This window comes from Microcebus murinus, chromosome 2, assembly GCF_040939455.1.
Source record: "Microcebus murinus isolate Inina chromosome 2, M.murinus_Inina_mat1.0, whole genome shotgun sequence".
NCBI lineage: Eukaryota > Metazoa > Chordata > Mammalia > Primates > Cheirogaleidae > Microcebus > Microcebus murinus.
In genome coordinates, this window is record NC_134105.1 from 26153035 (window position 1) to 26169387 (window position 16353).

The 16353-nt window shown below is 43.2% G+C and overlaps 1 protein-coding gene across 1 annotated transcript in view; it reads right to left on the minus strand.

The window, feature by feature from the left end:
• Positions 1–239: 239 nt before the first annotated feature.
• Positions 240–16353, minus strand: part of OSCP1 (organic solute carrier partner 1) — a 32786-nt gene continuing 16672 nt past the window's right edge. The window contains exons 5-10 of the mRNA XM_012765200.3: positions 8716–8819; positions 8173–8301; positions 4673–4742; positions 2331–2470; positions 678–741; positions 240–453 (exon numbers count right to left, since the gene is read on the minus strand). Of these exons, the coding sequence (XP_012620654.2) occupies positions 337–453; positions 678–741; positions 2331–2470; positions 4673–4742; positions 8173–8301; positions 8716–8819 (624 nt within the window). The 3' untranslated portion in view covers positions 240–336. The remainder of the gene's footprint in view (positions 454–677; positions 742–2330; positions 2471–4672; positions 4743–8172; positions 8302–8715; positions 8820–16353) is intronic.

Here is a 16353-nt window from a genome sequence, read left to right on the forward strand (position 1 = left end):
TTTGAAACCCTCAGCATTGCTCTGGGATGGGTCAGGGAGGAGGCTGCTACTGCTTCCTGGCAGCCCATGGCCCACCCCCAAGGCCCTAGGACATGCTCGGAGCAGACAGTGAAGTTCCGATTCATAACAGTGAGGTGGGAGCCAGACTCAAAACAGGACAGAACCTTCCCCTTCATCTATTACCCAGTCAGGCCTCCTAAATGGCCAAATTGCCTAAAAGGGACTGAAATAGAAGGCACTTTGTACGCCTGCTGCAAGAAGTGTTTTATAGTATGATATGCTTTTCCTTCCCAGTAGACCTTTTGTAGGGGCAGGGGGTGTGCCTGGTGAGCAGATCTATAACTCATCCATCATGGCCAGCAAATCATCCCCCTTGCTGGCGCTCGACCTTGGCTGCTCTGTGATCTCAAACTCCCCCATGATTCGAGCCAACTCTTCATTCCGTTGCTGGTCCTGTCAGAGAAATGAGAGGGGAAAGTGAATGAGGAGGATGTTTCAGCACGGTTGTCTCTTTGTGCAGTAGGTATTTAATTTTTCAGCCAGCCACGGTGATGCATTTCAATTGCTCACCTGTTTGTTACAGGCTGATTAGAGAAAACAAAGGTCTTTGAAGCTCAACGTTATTATAAGATGAGGAGGAGAATACGATTTGATGCTGTGTAATCCTCAGTACGTACCTGGGTAGCTTGTATGTTGATAACTTCATAGGACAATTCTTCTGGTCTGGTTAGCGCTGCTTGTCTGGATGAGAAGGTAAAGCAATGGGTCCACGTTAGGGCGCTCCCTGCTAGCACGGCAAATTGGCCCTTGGTAATTTGGCAACCTGTTTTTTCTGCCTCATCTTCTACCACTGCCCTTCAACTTTCTACCCCATCTCCAGCAAATTCACCCTACACTCCAGGAAGTCAAGTTCTTTTAAGTCTATGTGCCTTTGCACATACTAAACCCTGCCAAGAATGCTTTTCCCCTATCTGCTTGGCAAACTCTAAGACCCAGCTCAAATGTCACTCCTTCAATTTGCCAGTGCAGTCACCATGTCCTCACTTAGAGCATTCATGACATGACGCTGAAATCACTTAAGTACATGTTCATTCTCCCACTAAGCTGGGAGCTTCCTGAGGACAGGCTCTAGGTCTTACACTCCATTTTTGTGTCCTCAGCACTTAACATAGTACCTGCCACACAGAAGTAAACAAAAGAAGTTAGTTCAATGAATGGGGAAATAGAAGGCCACTCTCACCCCAAATATTTGGTCGTGAGGAGGATCACATGAGATAATGCTGTGCTCCCCAACCCCCAGGCCATGGGCCCGTAATGAATCCCTACTGTAAACTGCATGTGAGGTATCTAGGTTGTGGCTTCTTATGAGAATCTAGTGCCTGATGATCTGGGGTGGAGCTGAGTTGGTGATGCTGGCACTGGGGAGCGGCTGCAAACACAGATTATCATTAGCAGAGAGGTTTGTTTATTTATTTATTTATTTTTTGAGACAGAGTCTTGCTTTGTTGCCCAGGCTAGAGTGAGTGCCATGGCGTCAGCCTAGCTCACAGCAACCTCAAACTCCTAGGCTCAAGCAATCCTCCTGCCTCAGCCTCCCAAGTAGCTGGGACTACAGGCATGCGCCACCATGCCTGGCTAATTTATTTTATATATTAGTTGGCCAATTAATTTCTTTCTATTTATAGTAGAGACGGGGTCTCGCTCTTGCTCAGGCTGGTTTCAAACTCCTGACCTCGAGCAATCCACCCGCCTCGGCCTCCCAGAGAGCTAGGATTACAGGCGTGAACCACCGCACCCGGCCTTAGCAGAGAGGTTTGACTGCACAATAAATGTAATGCGCTTGAATCATCCCAAACCATCCCCCTGACCCTTGGGTCCATGGAAAAATTGTCTTCCATGAAACTGGTCTCTGTTGCCAAAAAGGTTTGGGATCGCTGACTAATTATGCGTGCAAAAATACTCTGTAAACTGTAAATAACTGTATAAATCTCGGTGAATTACTGTTGATATCAGTTCTGGGTGAGGCTGTCTAGTCCCAAAGAAATCAAGCTCCGGACTTTTCTTAATATGGTCATCTTGGTTTGTAATACTGCTTGTTCAGCTGTGCTCTGTTAGTAAAACATTAGAACTCTGTTTTTGAATGACTCCAGAATGTTCAAGGCATCTAATCCTGGTGGATCCTTTAACTAGGTTATTGAATTTCTTGGTATTTCATTTGTGATTTCCACATTTGTATTTATAAGTGTCACTGCTTTGTAATTGTCATTTTGGGTTCTTATCACACTTAGGATTTTTATATATGTCTTTAAAGAAACAGGTTTAAAACATACTCTTCTTCTTCATCGGTGGTAAAGAGATTCAACCGGAATCCTGGCTCTGGGCCACTGGGTTTCTTAATCTCCATCCCTCCCATCAGCCTGGCCAAGAGATTCAGCTCTTCTTTAGCAAGAGGATTGGGAGGAATGCTTTCCTGCAGAAACAATTGCATGATTTTTAGCCACATAAAGGTGATCACAGTTCCTGCTAAGACCCAAGACCCAGGGAGGTATTATAAAATAAGGCAAAACAATAACTTCAATTATTTTTGAGTCCAAATAAAGCACAGAAAGCAGGCTTGACCAAAAGAAAAATGCACATCAGAAGGAGAAGGAATCCAGCAATGCAGCAAGCCAAAGATTTTCGTACTTTCGGGATGAGTGGAGGGCCCCAGGGAGCCACACTTCCCCTCAAAATCTTCCTCCTCGGAGGGGAAGAACATTGCTTCCTCCTCACTCACCCAGTTCCCTCAGCATTTAAAGAGCCTCAGGGGAGTCTTCAGGCGCACTCACTCCGAGGCGCTGCCACAGTGCCCTCAGGCGGTGACGGTAGGGAACACGCCCTCGTGTCCATTCCCTCCTCTCACGGTGCTCGCCCCACTTCACCCTTGGCCCTTTCTTCTAACCCAGCCTTCCTTCCTTGGCTCTTTCTTTCCTCACTCTACCACCAGTTATCTAAAACACAGTTCTTAGCTCATTTCTCCCTGGCTGGAAACAAACCCCTTTGTCTCCGGTCTAAAGAACAAAGTCCAAATTGTTTAAGCCCCTTTCTAATCAGGCCTCAGTGTCCCTGTCCAGTCAGGCCTCTGCTAAGCGTCCTCAATTAGCTATGATCTAGCCGCGTGGAAGAGGTATCACCTCCCCGCTCCCCTGAGCACTATGTGCTTTACCCCTCTGTGTCCTTACTCATCCTGTTACCTGGGCCTGCATGCCCATTTCTCCTTCTCTGCTATTTAGCATTTTACCCACTTTATTTGTTTGTTTTTGTTGAGCCTGGGTCTCACTCTGTTGCCCAGGCTAGAGTGCAGTGGCATCATCATAGCTCACTGTAGCCTTGAGCTTTGCACCTCAGTCTCCCAAGTAGCTGGGATTATAGGAACATGCCAGATTGCCTGGGTAATTTTTAAAGTTTTTGTAGAGATGGGGTCTTGCTATGTTGTTCAGGCTGGTCTTGAACTCCTGGGCTCAAGTGATCCTCTCACCTCGGCTGCCCAAAGTGCTGGGATTACAGGTGTAAGCCACTGTACCTGGCCCTATTTTACCCACTTTGGAGGCCCACTTTGATGTCCCTTTCTCTGAAAAGTCTTCTTGATCTTGTCCCCTGCCACCTACCCCACTGGACAGGACATGTTCTTCTGGAACAGCATTTTGTTCAGAATACCCAGCTAGCCCTTCTTCTACCTTGTTATAGTTATTTGCTTCTATTGCTATCTTTCCCAGGGTCTATAAGCCCCTTCAGGATGGGACCATATCTGTCAGCTTTGTGTCCCTGGGTACCCAGCCCATATAAGCAGTTTAATAGATGTTTGCCGAATAACTGAATATTACATGATTTGTCCTATAGCTAGCTTGGGGCTAGTTCAGCGAAAATTTGTGAAGATGAAATTCAGAGGAAATAAAACCCTACTTGAACTTAGCTACCACATGACTATGTAGGGAAGCATTAAAAAGAGATTTTTTTTTTTTTTTTTGAGACAGAGTCTCACTTTGTTGCCCAGGCTAGAGTGAGTGCCATGGTGTCAGCCTAGCTCACAGCAACCTCAAACTCCTGGGCTCAAGCAATCCTGCTGCCTCAGCCTCCTGAGTAGCTGGGACTACAGGCATGCGCCACTATGCCCGGCTAATTTTTTCTCTATATATTAGTTGGCCAATTAATTTCTTTCTATTTATAGTAGAGATGGGGTCTCGCTCTTGCTCAGGCTGGTTCTGAACTCCTGACCTCGAGCAATCCGCCCGCCTCGGCCTCCCAGAGTGCTAGGATTACAGGCGTGAACCACCGCGCCCGGCCAAAAAAAGAGATGTTTTAATGATCAGAATCACACAAGTGCTGGAGTCAGCAACCACGGACCTAATGGCACTAGTACAGTGCTATTTCACATGTCCTGGTGTGTGGTTCCTGCTTAATTATGGTGGTTGAGCCAAGCCTAAAATTACCTAATTAGTGAGATCAGTGGAAGTCTCTATGAACAGCTACAATTAAAAACCTGTATACTTGTAAGGCTGAATGGAGAAGACTGCAAACAATGAAAGAAATATTGGCTAGCTTTGAAATCTACAGAATCCCCACCCTTCTATCCAGGCAGATTTCTGTATCTAGAAAGAAGCTCTGAGGATGGGCGAGGGAGACAGCAGCTCACCTGTGTCCGTGAGGCTAAGTTCTTCGATGCTCCAGACATATGGGTTTCCACAGACCGATTCACGCTGTACCTAATGTCAACAGAAAATGGTGACGTTACCCAGCCTCTTTCCATTGACTTCCATCTAACTCGTAAATATAGTTTTTTTAATATAGTTTTTTTATATAGTTCACAGTTTTTGAGATGTTAAATTGTATCCAGAAAGGTGCTGTGAGTACAGAATACAACCAAATGGGTGTTTCACTTCTTCCCAAAGAAAAATACCCGGGGAAGCTGTGTGGAAATGCTCCCTCTCTTAAAGGGCAACACGGATCACTGAAAAGACACGAGCAGTACTTGAAGGCTAAGTATTTCTGGATTTTCATTATAACAAAGGTTTTGGCTAATTCTCTTCCATAACTATTTAAAATTAGGTATCTTCTGATACCAAAACCAGGAAAGGATGCAACAAAAAAAGAAAACTACAGACCAATATTACTTATGAATATAGATGCAAAAATTCTCAACAAAATCCTAGCCAATCGAATCCAGGTGCTTGTCAAGAAAATAATTCATCACAACCAAGTGGGCTTCATCCCAGGGATGCAGGGATGGTTCAACATACGCAAATCTATAAATGTAATTCACCATATGAGCAAAAGCAAAAACAAAGATCATATGATCCTCTCAATAGATGCAGAAAAAGCATTTGACAAAATTCAACACCCTTTTATGATAAGAACGCTCAACAAAATAGGCATAGACGGGGCTTACCTAAAAATGATACAAGCCATATATGACAAACCCACAGCCAATATCATACTGAATGGGGAAAAGTTGAAAGCATTTCCACTTAGAACTGGAACAACACAAGGTTGCCCACTATCTCCACTTCTGTTCAACATAGTGCTGGAAGTCCTTGCTACAGCAATCAGAAAAGAGAAAGGAATTAAGGCATCCAAATGGGACCAGAAGAGATCAAACTCTCACTCTTTGCTGATGACATGATATTATACCTAGAAAACCCCAAGGATTCAATCAAGAGACTCCTTGAATTGATAAATGAATTTGGTAAAGTCTCAGGATACAAAATCAATACACAGAAATCAGAGGCATTCATATATGCCAACAACAGTAAAAGTGAGAACCAAATCAAAGATCAATTCCCTTTAAAATAGCAACAAAGAAAATAAAGTACCTTGGAATATATTTAACTAAGGAGGTAAAAGACCTCTACAGGGAGAACTATAAAACACTGAAGAAGGAAATAGCAGAGGACGTAAACAGATGGAAGAATATACCATGCTCATGGGTCAGCAGAATCAACATTGTTAAAATGTCTATACTACCCAAAGTGACCTACAGAGTCAATGCAAACCCTATCAAAATACCATCATCATTTTTCACAGATATAGAAAAAATAATTTTACACTTTGTATGGAACCAGAGAAGACCCCATACAGCAAAATCAATCATAGGCAATAAAAACAAAATAGGAGGTATCAATTTATCAGACTTCAAACTATACTATAAGGCTATAATACTTAAAACAGCTTTTTACTGGCACAAGAACAGGGACATTGACCAGTGGAACAGAACAGAGAACCCAGATATAAAACCATCCTCATATAGCCAACTAATCTTTGACAAAGCAGACAAAAACATACACTGGGGAAAAGAATCCTTATTCAATAAATGGTGCTGGGAAAACTGGATAGCCACATGTAGAACTGAAACAAGACCCACACCTCTCACCTCTCACAAAAATCAACTCACTTTGGGTAATAGACTTGAACCTTAGGTGTGAGAGTATTAGAATTCTAGAGGAAAATGTTGGAAATAACCTTCTAGACATTTGCCTAGGCAAAGACTTTATGAAGAAGACCCCAAAGGCAATCACAATAGCAATAAAAATAAACAAATGGGACCTGATCAAATTAAAAAGCTTCTGCACAGCCAAAGAGACTGTCAAGAGAGCAAACAGACAACCCACAGAATGGGAAAAAATTTTTGCAAGCTACACATCTGATAGAGGGCTGATAACAGAATCTATTTAGAACTCAGGAAAATCAGCAAGAAAAAATCAAACAACCCTATCAAAAAATGGGCAAAGGACATGAACAGAAACTTCTCAAAAGAAGACAGAATAATGGCCAACAAACATGAAAAAATATTCAACATCTCTAATCATCAGGGAAATGCAAATCAAAACCACCATGAGATATCACTTAACTCCAGTGAGAATGGCCTTTATCAAAAAGTCCCCAAACAACAAATGCTGGCATGGATGCGGAGAGAGAGGAACACTCTTACACTGCTGGTGGGACTGCAAACTAGTTCAACCTCTGTGGAAAGCAATATGGAGATAACTCAAAGCGAAACAAGTAGAGCTACCATTTGATCCAGCAATTCCACTACCCAAAAGATCAAAAGTCACTTTATGAAAAAGACACCTGCACTCAAATGTTTATAGCAGCACAATTCACAATTGCAAAGCTGTGGAAACAACCCAAGTGCCCATCAATTCATAAGTGGATTAATAAAATGTGGTATATGTATACCATGGAGTACTACCCAGCTTTAAGAAACAACGGTGATATAGCACCTCTTGTATATTCCTGGATAGAGCTGGAACCCATTCTACTAAGTGAAGTATCTCAAGAATTGAAAAACCAGGCCGGGCGCGGTGGCTCACGCCTGTAATCCTAGCACTCTGGGAGGCCGAGGCGGGCGGATTGCTCAAGGTCAGGAGTTCAAAACCAGCCTGAGCGAGACCCCGTCTCTACCATAAAAATAGAAAGAAATTAATTGGCCAACTAATATATATAATATAAAAATCAGCCGGGCATGGTGGCTCGTGCCTGTAGTCCCAGCTACTCGGGGGGCTGAGGCAGGAGGATCGCTTGAGCCCAGGAGTCTGAGGTTGCTGTGAGCGAGGCTGACGCCACGGCACTCACTCTAGCCTGGGCAAGAAAGCGAGACTCTGTCTCAAAAAAAAAAAAAAAAAAAAAGAAAAACCAGCACCACATGTACTCACCAGCAAATTGGTATTAACGGATCAATACCTAAGTGGACATATAGGAGTAACATTTATCAGGTGTCAGGAGGGGGGGGGAGGAGGGGATGGGTATATACAAACACAATGAGTGAGATGTGCAACGTTTAGGTGATGGACACACTTGAAGCTCTTACTCAAGTGGGGAGGTGGGGCATGGGCAATATATGCAACCTTAACACTTGTACCCCCATAATACGCTAAAAGAAAAAATAAATAAGTAAATAAAATAAAATTAGGTATCTTTTCAACCTGTTGAGTCGTCTTGTGTTTGGAGTTCTTGGGTGCCCTTTGAAAATGTCAGCATGCATTGTATCTGCATGCAAACCTTGCATGCATTGTATCTCAGGGCAATTACTCCAATCATCAGCAGGGATTTTTTCATAGCAGAAGACAGGCTGTTTTTTTTTTAAATGAAATGACCTCCTTTGCACTTGAACTCATCCAGGGAAGGAGAACTGCTTACATGTTAGTTCCCAGTTTGAGGACTCGGTCTCCATGAAGTTCAAAAGAACCTTCTCTGAGTGCAGTGACATAGTTTCCACCATGTTTGAATTCTGTCTTCCTTATTTCTTCGCCTTTCTTGTTGAACATTCTACACACAACACAAAGTATGACATGATGGAATGTTCTCCAAGCTTAGGTAGTCCTGCAGGTTTCTTTGTACTACAGAACAAAAAGGAATTTATGCACCTCTTCAAGATAAAGATGTTGGTTGTGATAATAATAGTAATACAATTAACAATAATATTTATTGAGCATATGTTATGTGTCAAGTGCTACGTAAGCAGTTTAGAGCACTATTATCTCATTCATCCTCACAGTAAACATTTAACACATGAAGAAATGAGGCCTGGAGAACTGGGTGACTGGTCTCAAGTCCCTCTGCTAAGTGGCAAAGCCAGGATTAGAAGCCAAGGGGCTCATCAGTGCTGCCTTCTCTGTGGTGGTCCAGTACTGGTTCCTGGCACCCCAAACATAACTCTGATAATCACTGCTGAGAATTTACCTGATGACTCCAGGAACTTCAGTTCCCCAGGGAACAGGCCCAGACACTGGCAACACAAAGTGGCCATTAGAATTCTGAACTCTCTCCTTTAGAAATATGGAGACCTAGAAAAAAAATACACTTATTGTCATTTTTCTTGGTATGTTTTCATAGACATAAACATTCTGAGGATGGATGGTGTGTCGTGGTTTGAGAATGTTACCTAGTGAGTTTATAACTCATTATAACTAATACCTGCAGCAGAGTTTAGTGTTTTTACAAGCATAACTACTTTTGAGCTGAACAGCAAACCTTCCAGATAAGTCCCATGCCCCCCATTTTAAAGATGAGGAAGCTGAAGTTGAGAGTGAAGTGACTTCTCCAAAGAGAACAATCCTGGCAGGGACAGGATTCAAAACCAAGGTTGACTCCAAATTCCACACCCATTCCTTGGTTCCCTGCTGACTTTCCATGTAGCTGTGAGCCTTGAGTTTTAAGAACTCCATTATCCCCATTTTATAGATGAGGAATCACCAGCTCAGAGGTTAAGACACTTCCTCAAGATCAGCCAGCTGGGAAGGGCAGAGCTGAGGATTCAAACCCTTGTGTTTCTGCCTCAGAAGCCTCAGCACCCACATGTTGGACTGGAGAGAAGGGTGCAGCTGGGGCAGGTGGACCAAGTTGGCACTTGAGTTTGAAGGTCTTTATGTGACTGAAAACATATTATGCTTATTTCTACTCCCTGTTTGTATACTCTATGTTGAGGTTTTGGTCATTCACAGATTAAATCCCATTAAGATTGTGGCAGTTAATCAGTTTGGGTCTTATCTTTCTCATCTATAAAATGAGAGATAAACTTCAAGGTATCTTCAGCTCTAAAATTCTACATGTTTATATTAGTAATATTATCAAGAATAATCAGGCCAAAATAACCCAAAAAGAATAATCAGGCCGGGCGTGGTGGCTCATGCCTGTAATTCTAGCACTCTGGGAGGCTGAGGAGCGAGGTTCATTTGAGCTCAGGAGTTTGAGACCAGCCTGGGCAAGAGCTAGACCCAGTCTCTACTAAAAATAGAAAGAAATTAGCTGGACAACTAAAAATATATAGAAAAAACTAGCTGGGCATGGTGGCACATGCCTGTAGTCCCAGCTACTCGGGAGGCTGAGGCAGCAGGATCGCTTGAGCCCAGGAGTTTGAGGTTGCTGTGAGCTAGGCTGAGGCCATGGCACTCTAGCTAGGACAACAGAGCAAGACTCTGTCTAACAACAACAACAACAACAAAGAATAATCATCTGTTGTGTGCAAGGCAGTGAAAACGCAAAGTGATGAGAATGTGTAAGCTAGCATTTCTGTATACTGATGTTAGACTGTCTAAGCTTAAGCATCAGCTGGGCCACAACTGAGCTCTGGGTTTTGGGTAAGTTACACAAACTTTCTGTGCATCAATTTTCTCTTTGGTAAACTGAGGGTAACAATAGTACCTACTCAGGAGGTTAGTGTGACAGCTAAACCAGATGATGTATATAAAGCAGAGCCTGATACATCATAAGTGCTCAATGAATGGTAGTTAATATTCTTAGTATGAAAAGTCTAACTGGACACAGGACACAAGCATAAAATGGAAAAAAACATTCACTATAAAAAGGAGATGCTGGCCGGGCGCTGTGGCTCACGCCTGTAATCCTAGCTCTTGGGAGGCCGAGGCGGGCGGATTGCTCAAGGTCAGGAGTTCGAAACCAGCCTGAGCAAGAGCGAGACCCCGTCTCTACTATAAATAGAAAGAAATTAATTGGCCAACTGATATATATATAAAAAATTAGCCGGGCATGGTGGCACATGCCTGTAGTCCCAGCTACCCGGGAGGCTGAGGCAGAAGGATCACTCGAGCCCAGGAGTTTGAGGTTGCTGTGAGCTAGGCTGACGCCACGGCACTCACTCTAGCCTGGGCAACAAAGCGAGACTCTGTCTCAAAAAAAAAAAAAAAAAAAAAAAAAAAAAAAAAGGAGATGCTAACTAGCAGGTGCATAGTAGCTTGCTGAGAATGACTACAGGCATGGGGGTGGTAGCTGGGCCCAGAGGAAGAAGAGAGGTGTGGAGACACCTCAGAAATAGAGATGAGCAGGCACAAGTTATGTTTTGGGGTGAATGTATAAACTGGTTTGGTTAGAGGGTTTGCTGGATGACCTCTTTAACTTTGAGATTCTGTGACTGAGGGAGGTGTGTATAGCAATGGAGAAAGAAAATTTGGAGAGAAAAGTGGGAATATATATTAACATATATATATGTGCAGGACTCTCTGTGAGCCTAATTTTAATAAAGTCAACTATGGCATGGTAGATCTGGAACATATAAATTTAGGTCACGTGTGTCTCTGCGTTTGGCCTGAGTCTCTGTCCTTGGCTCGCCATGACTGTTGAGGCCATCTGCCTGCCCAGCCCCTCTGGTGGCTCTCAATTGAAGCTGTGGCTGTGGCTCTCATGTGCTCTTTTCCTCCCACTCCACACTTTCTCTTCCCAGGTGATCTCATCCACTTCCATACTACAGTGCTCACCTCTATGCTGATGGCTCCCAGACCTCGAGCACCCACTTAGCCCCCTTCCCTGGGCACCTGATCTGTCTATCCCATTGCCTGTTAGACATGCCCACCTGTAGGTTCCACAGGATGCTCCTCCAATTCATCCTGCTCACACAGGGCTCATCTTTGCTTGCCCAAACTGCTCCTCCTCTGGAGTTCCCAATCTCAGTGAATGACTCCACCAGGCCACCAAGGTAGCAATCTGAGTCCCTCTCCCATCACCTGCCTGCATCTATTCAGTCACCAAGCCTCGATCTCACGATTACGCCTTGTGTCTGGCCCTTCCTCTCTACCCCAACTATCGCTCCCCACTGTAGACCTTCATCATTTCCTGCCTGGCCCACTGAAGGAGCCTCCTGACTGGTCGCTCCGCCTTCCTGACTGCCTGCTTTTTTTTTTTTTTTTTTTTTTTGAGACAGAGTCTCGCTTTGTTGCCCAGGCTAGAGTGAGTGCCGTGGCGTCAGTCTAGCTCACAGCAACCTCAAACTCCTGGGCTCGAGCGATCCTTCTGCCTCAGCCTCCCGAGTAGCTGGGACTACAGGCATGCGCCACCATGCCCGGCTAATTTATATATATATATCAGTTGGCCAATTAATTTCTTTCTATTTATAGTAGAGACGGGGTCTCGCTCTTGCTCAGGCTGGTTTTGAACTCCTGACCTCGAGCAATCCGCCTGCCTCGGCCTCCCAAGAGCTAGGATTACAGGCGTGAGCCACCGCGCCCGGCCATGACTGCCTGCTTTTAATTCATCCATCATTATACTGCTAAAGACGCTCTTCTAAACTCATATCTGGTCATGTCCCTCTCCTGCTTAAAATCTTTCATTGGCTTTCTGCCGCCTACCAGATAATGCCCACCTAGCTCTTGTTCCTTTCTGTTCTAGCCACACTCAATTGCTTGATGGAACTCCTCACCCCCACCAAGCAGTTACATGCCACATGCCTTACTGAAATGGCACCTTCTGCTTAGGATGCCTTCTTAATCCCTTCCCTTGCTCTCTTTTGGGCTTGGTAAAAACCTATTTTATTAAATAAAAGCTACCAGCTCTTCTGTGAAGATTTTCCTGATCCTCTTAAGTAGAACTGACCACGCTTACCTTTGTGTCTTTTCTTTTCTTTTTTTTTGAGACAGAGTCTCACTTTGTTGCCCAGGCAGGAGTGAGTGCCGTTGCATTAGCCTAGCTCACAGCAACCTCAAACTCCTGGGCTCAAGCGATCCTTCTGCCTCAGCCTCCTGAGTAGCTGGGACTACAGGCATGCACCACCATGCCCGGCTAATTTTTTCTCTATATATTAGTTGGCCAATTAGTTTCTTTCTATTTATAGTAGAGATGGGGTCTCGCTCTTGCTCAGGTTGGTTTCGAGCTCCTTAACTCAAAGGATCCGCCCACCTCGGCCTCCTAGAGAGCTAGGATTACAGGCTTGCACCTGGGCTATGTCTTTTCTTTTTACATTCTTCTATCTCAAAACTAAACATTTGTGAGGCATTTACTGTCTTTTTTCCTTCTCTCTCTCTCTCTCTCTCTTATTGATTGATTGATTGAGATAAGGTCTTGCTCTGTCACCCGGGCTAGAGTGCAGTTATTTATTTATTGAGATAAGGTCTTGCTCTGTCACCTGGGCTAGAGTGCAGTGGCATCATCATAGTTCACTGCAACCTCCAACTCCTGGACTCAAGTGATCCTCCTGCTTCAGCTTCCCGAGTAGCTGGGATTACAGGTGTGTGGCACTACGCCTGGCTAATTTGTTAATTTTTTGTAGAGACAGAGGTCATGCTATGTTGCTCAGGCTGGTCTCAAATGATCCTCTTGCCTTGGCCTCCCAAAGTGCTAGGATTACAGGTGTGAGCCACCACACCTGACCTCTTTTTTCTCTTTTCTAATGAGTTCCTTGAGGGCAGGAACCACATGTCCTATGGGAAGCAGAAGTGCAGGTCACTGAGCTGTGGCAAGATGGCTCCATGATCACTCATCTTCCCTAGGATAATGCCCGACTCTGGAGGCTAAGAAGAGGGGAGCCAGGGATCTAACTGCTCAGTGAATATGGGCGAGTGACTTGGCAGTCAGTTCAGCAGTGAGTAATGGATGCCGGGCTTTGGACAGTGTCATGGTTGATGGTGTGACCTTACAAGAGAGGGCGGAGTTTGTGACAGTGTGAGAATAATGATCTGAAAGTGAGGGGGAAGCCGGCAGAACCCTGACCCTGCTTCTCACATCCTGTCTGCAGCTGAGGGAGAATGATCAGCCTCTGCCAAATGGCCAGCGGGTCTTCAAATACCATCTCTATGCTGTATGCTGATGATTCCTGCCTGGATCTCTCCTCTGAGCTCTGGATTTGTGTATTTGACATTGCTACTTGGATGTCTAGTAGGCAATTGAACTATTAATTTTTCTACCCTAGTATATACTTCCTTTAGTCCTTCCCCATCTCAGTAATTGACACCATCAGTTGCTCAGGCCAAAAACTTAGTAATTGCTCTTCATTCTTCTTTCCCTCATTCCCCATGTCCCATCTCTTAGTAAGTCTTATTGGTCTTGCCCTGAAGGTATATCCCAAATGTGAATACTTCTCACTAACTCCACTGCTGGCACCTAATCCAAGCATTCCCATTTTTTGCCTAGATTTTTTTTTCTTCTTATTTTTTTTATTAGTAGATTTAAAGAAAGGGAGTCCCCGGGTCTGTTCTATCCAAACACTGTTGAAGCAAGTGACAGATCCACAGGACCACTAAATGCGCTGCATTGCCTAGAGTTCTATAAAACTCTCCCAACTGCTGTCCTACCTCTACCCTTGCCCCAAATAGTTCACCTTCCAGAACATAAATCACATCATGTTACCTCTCACCTTAAAATGCTCAGTATCATTTGTTTACTTTTAGAATAAATCCCTTCCTAGGGCCTAAAGCTAAGTCAATTGGTAGGGTCCAGTTTATTTATGATTGGCATCTGTTCTGATTAGTCAGTGCCCATGCTATAGGTCGCTACATTTATTTTGCACATCACTCCTGCCTAGGAGATGTGCTCTACTCACATTGGCTTTTTCTTTGCCCAAGGAACACATCGTACTTTTTCCCATCTAAGGGGCTTTGACCTCACTGTCCCTTCAGCTTAGATGCTCTTCCCTCAGAGCTCTGTTAGTTACATTCTCAACTAAATGTGTCTCTCTTCAGGAAGGCTGTCCTTGACTCTAGTGCTATCATCTAAAGCTGTGCTGTCCAATACAGTAGCTACTAATTAAGGGTGGCTATTTAAATTTAAATTAAATAAAATGAAAAACTTAATTTCTTAGCCAGTCCCATATTCGAAGTGCTCAAGAGCCGCATGTGGCTAGCGGTTACCATATGGGAGAGCACAGATATAGAACATTTCCATCATCACAGAAAGTTCTCTTGCTGGTCTGATGCAACATCCCATCCCAGTTGCCCTCTATAACTTACCTTTAGGAAGATGGTATTATGTCAGTATGAGAACATAACTGACTTGTCTCTTCCCACTAGCACAGAACCACTTCAAGGCAGAGACTCTGATTGTTCATTTATGTATCTCAAACACTTAAACAGTGCCTGGCATATAGTCAGAACTCAATAAACATTTGCCAGACTGACTAGTTTTCCAGGGATGAAATGTTTCCAGGTAGAACAGCTAATGAAGTTGAGGTATAAGGAAAACTCTATGAAGAGGCTAAGATAGAATGATGTTTTCCAACAATGGAAATGATGGAAAGAACAGGAGGAATATCCACGATGGAAGGATGTGGAAGGATGCATGAATGAGAATGGGAGTATGGGAGAGAGTGGGTAGCCTGAGGAGCCTGGCCTTTAGGAGGCAATTCTGGAGGAGTTCTAGAGGGCTGAAGAAGGTCGGGAATTTAGATGGTTGTGAGTGCTCAGGACTTCGAATGGAATTAGTCTCAGTGTAGATCTCTCAGGCCCAGGCACACAGGTCAGAGCCTTAGCCACATTAAGAGAATTTCACATTGTTTCGTGATATCACAGAGAGCTTGGATATTGGTTGAGCAGTTTTGTATTTGCTTTGGTTAAATGATGAGCAAGGGGTTATTAGAGCAGAGCTGTGTGTTTTTTATTTAGTTGGTTTTGCTAACAATTTTTTTTTAATTGGGCAACACTTTATTCCATAAAATAGAATAAGTGTTGCCAGTTTTGCTAACAAATCTAAATACTATTAAGACTATTTTGAAAATAGAGGAAATCTGTATAGACAATCACGAATTACAGCTGAGCAGAATTAAAGACCAGACTTGGAAAACCAGCTCCAATGTTACAGATCAGTGGCAGAATATTGCCAGGATATGTGATTCTAGTTCTCTTGGTAAACATTCTGATGTTTCATTGCCTGCCCACTTAGCAATTAAAGCTTAATATATTTTGTGGCTTAGTACACTTCAATGATTTTGCTACAAACTTATTATTAGGAAAGGCTTTTCATTATAATGAATTTTATTTATCTTGTCAGAATTGAGAAACCAATATGGCTGTTTGTATTACTACAGTCCATAAAATAATGCCCAAATATGCACAGTCTTGAAAACTGTATGATGGAAAATTTTCAAAATTTCAAAACTGATATTTGAAATTTGTACTTTCACATTATTTGTTTATTTATTTTAGTTCCCCATTGCTGCTATAACATCATATATTTGATTTTAATTGATGACTATTAGATATCTTAAATTATACTGATATTATCTCTATGCTCTATCCACAGCAAATAAAATAATTCATGAGAGTTAAAAATAAAACTGGCATACTAGTTGAAATCTGTTTGTCTTCCCTAGTTCATGGAAGGGAAATGCAATCAGGCACTAAACATTCTGTTTCGTCCTTTATCTTTCAATTTTATTTTGTGACTATGCTACACACGCACAGGTACAAAATCCAAAAGGTTTGAAATGGCATATATAATGGATAAGAACTCTCTCTCCTGCCCATGTCCTCCATATAGTTCTCCACTTTCAGGAGGCAACCACTGTTACAACTTTCTTATATATCCTTCCAAAAGCACTCTATACTATACATGTACAAGCAAATACATATATATTACATATATTGCTTCAGTTAATCCTCT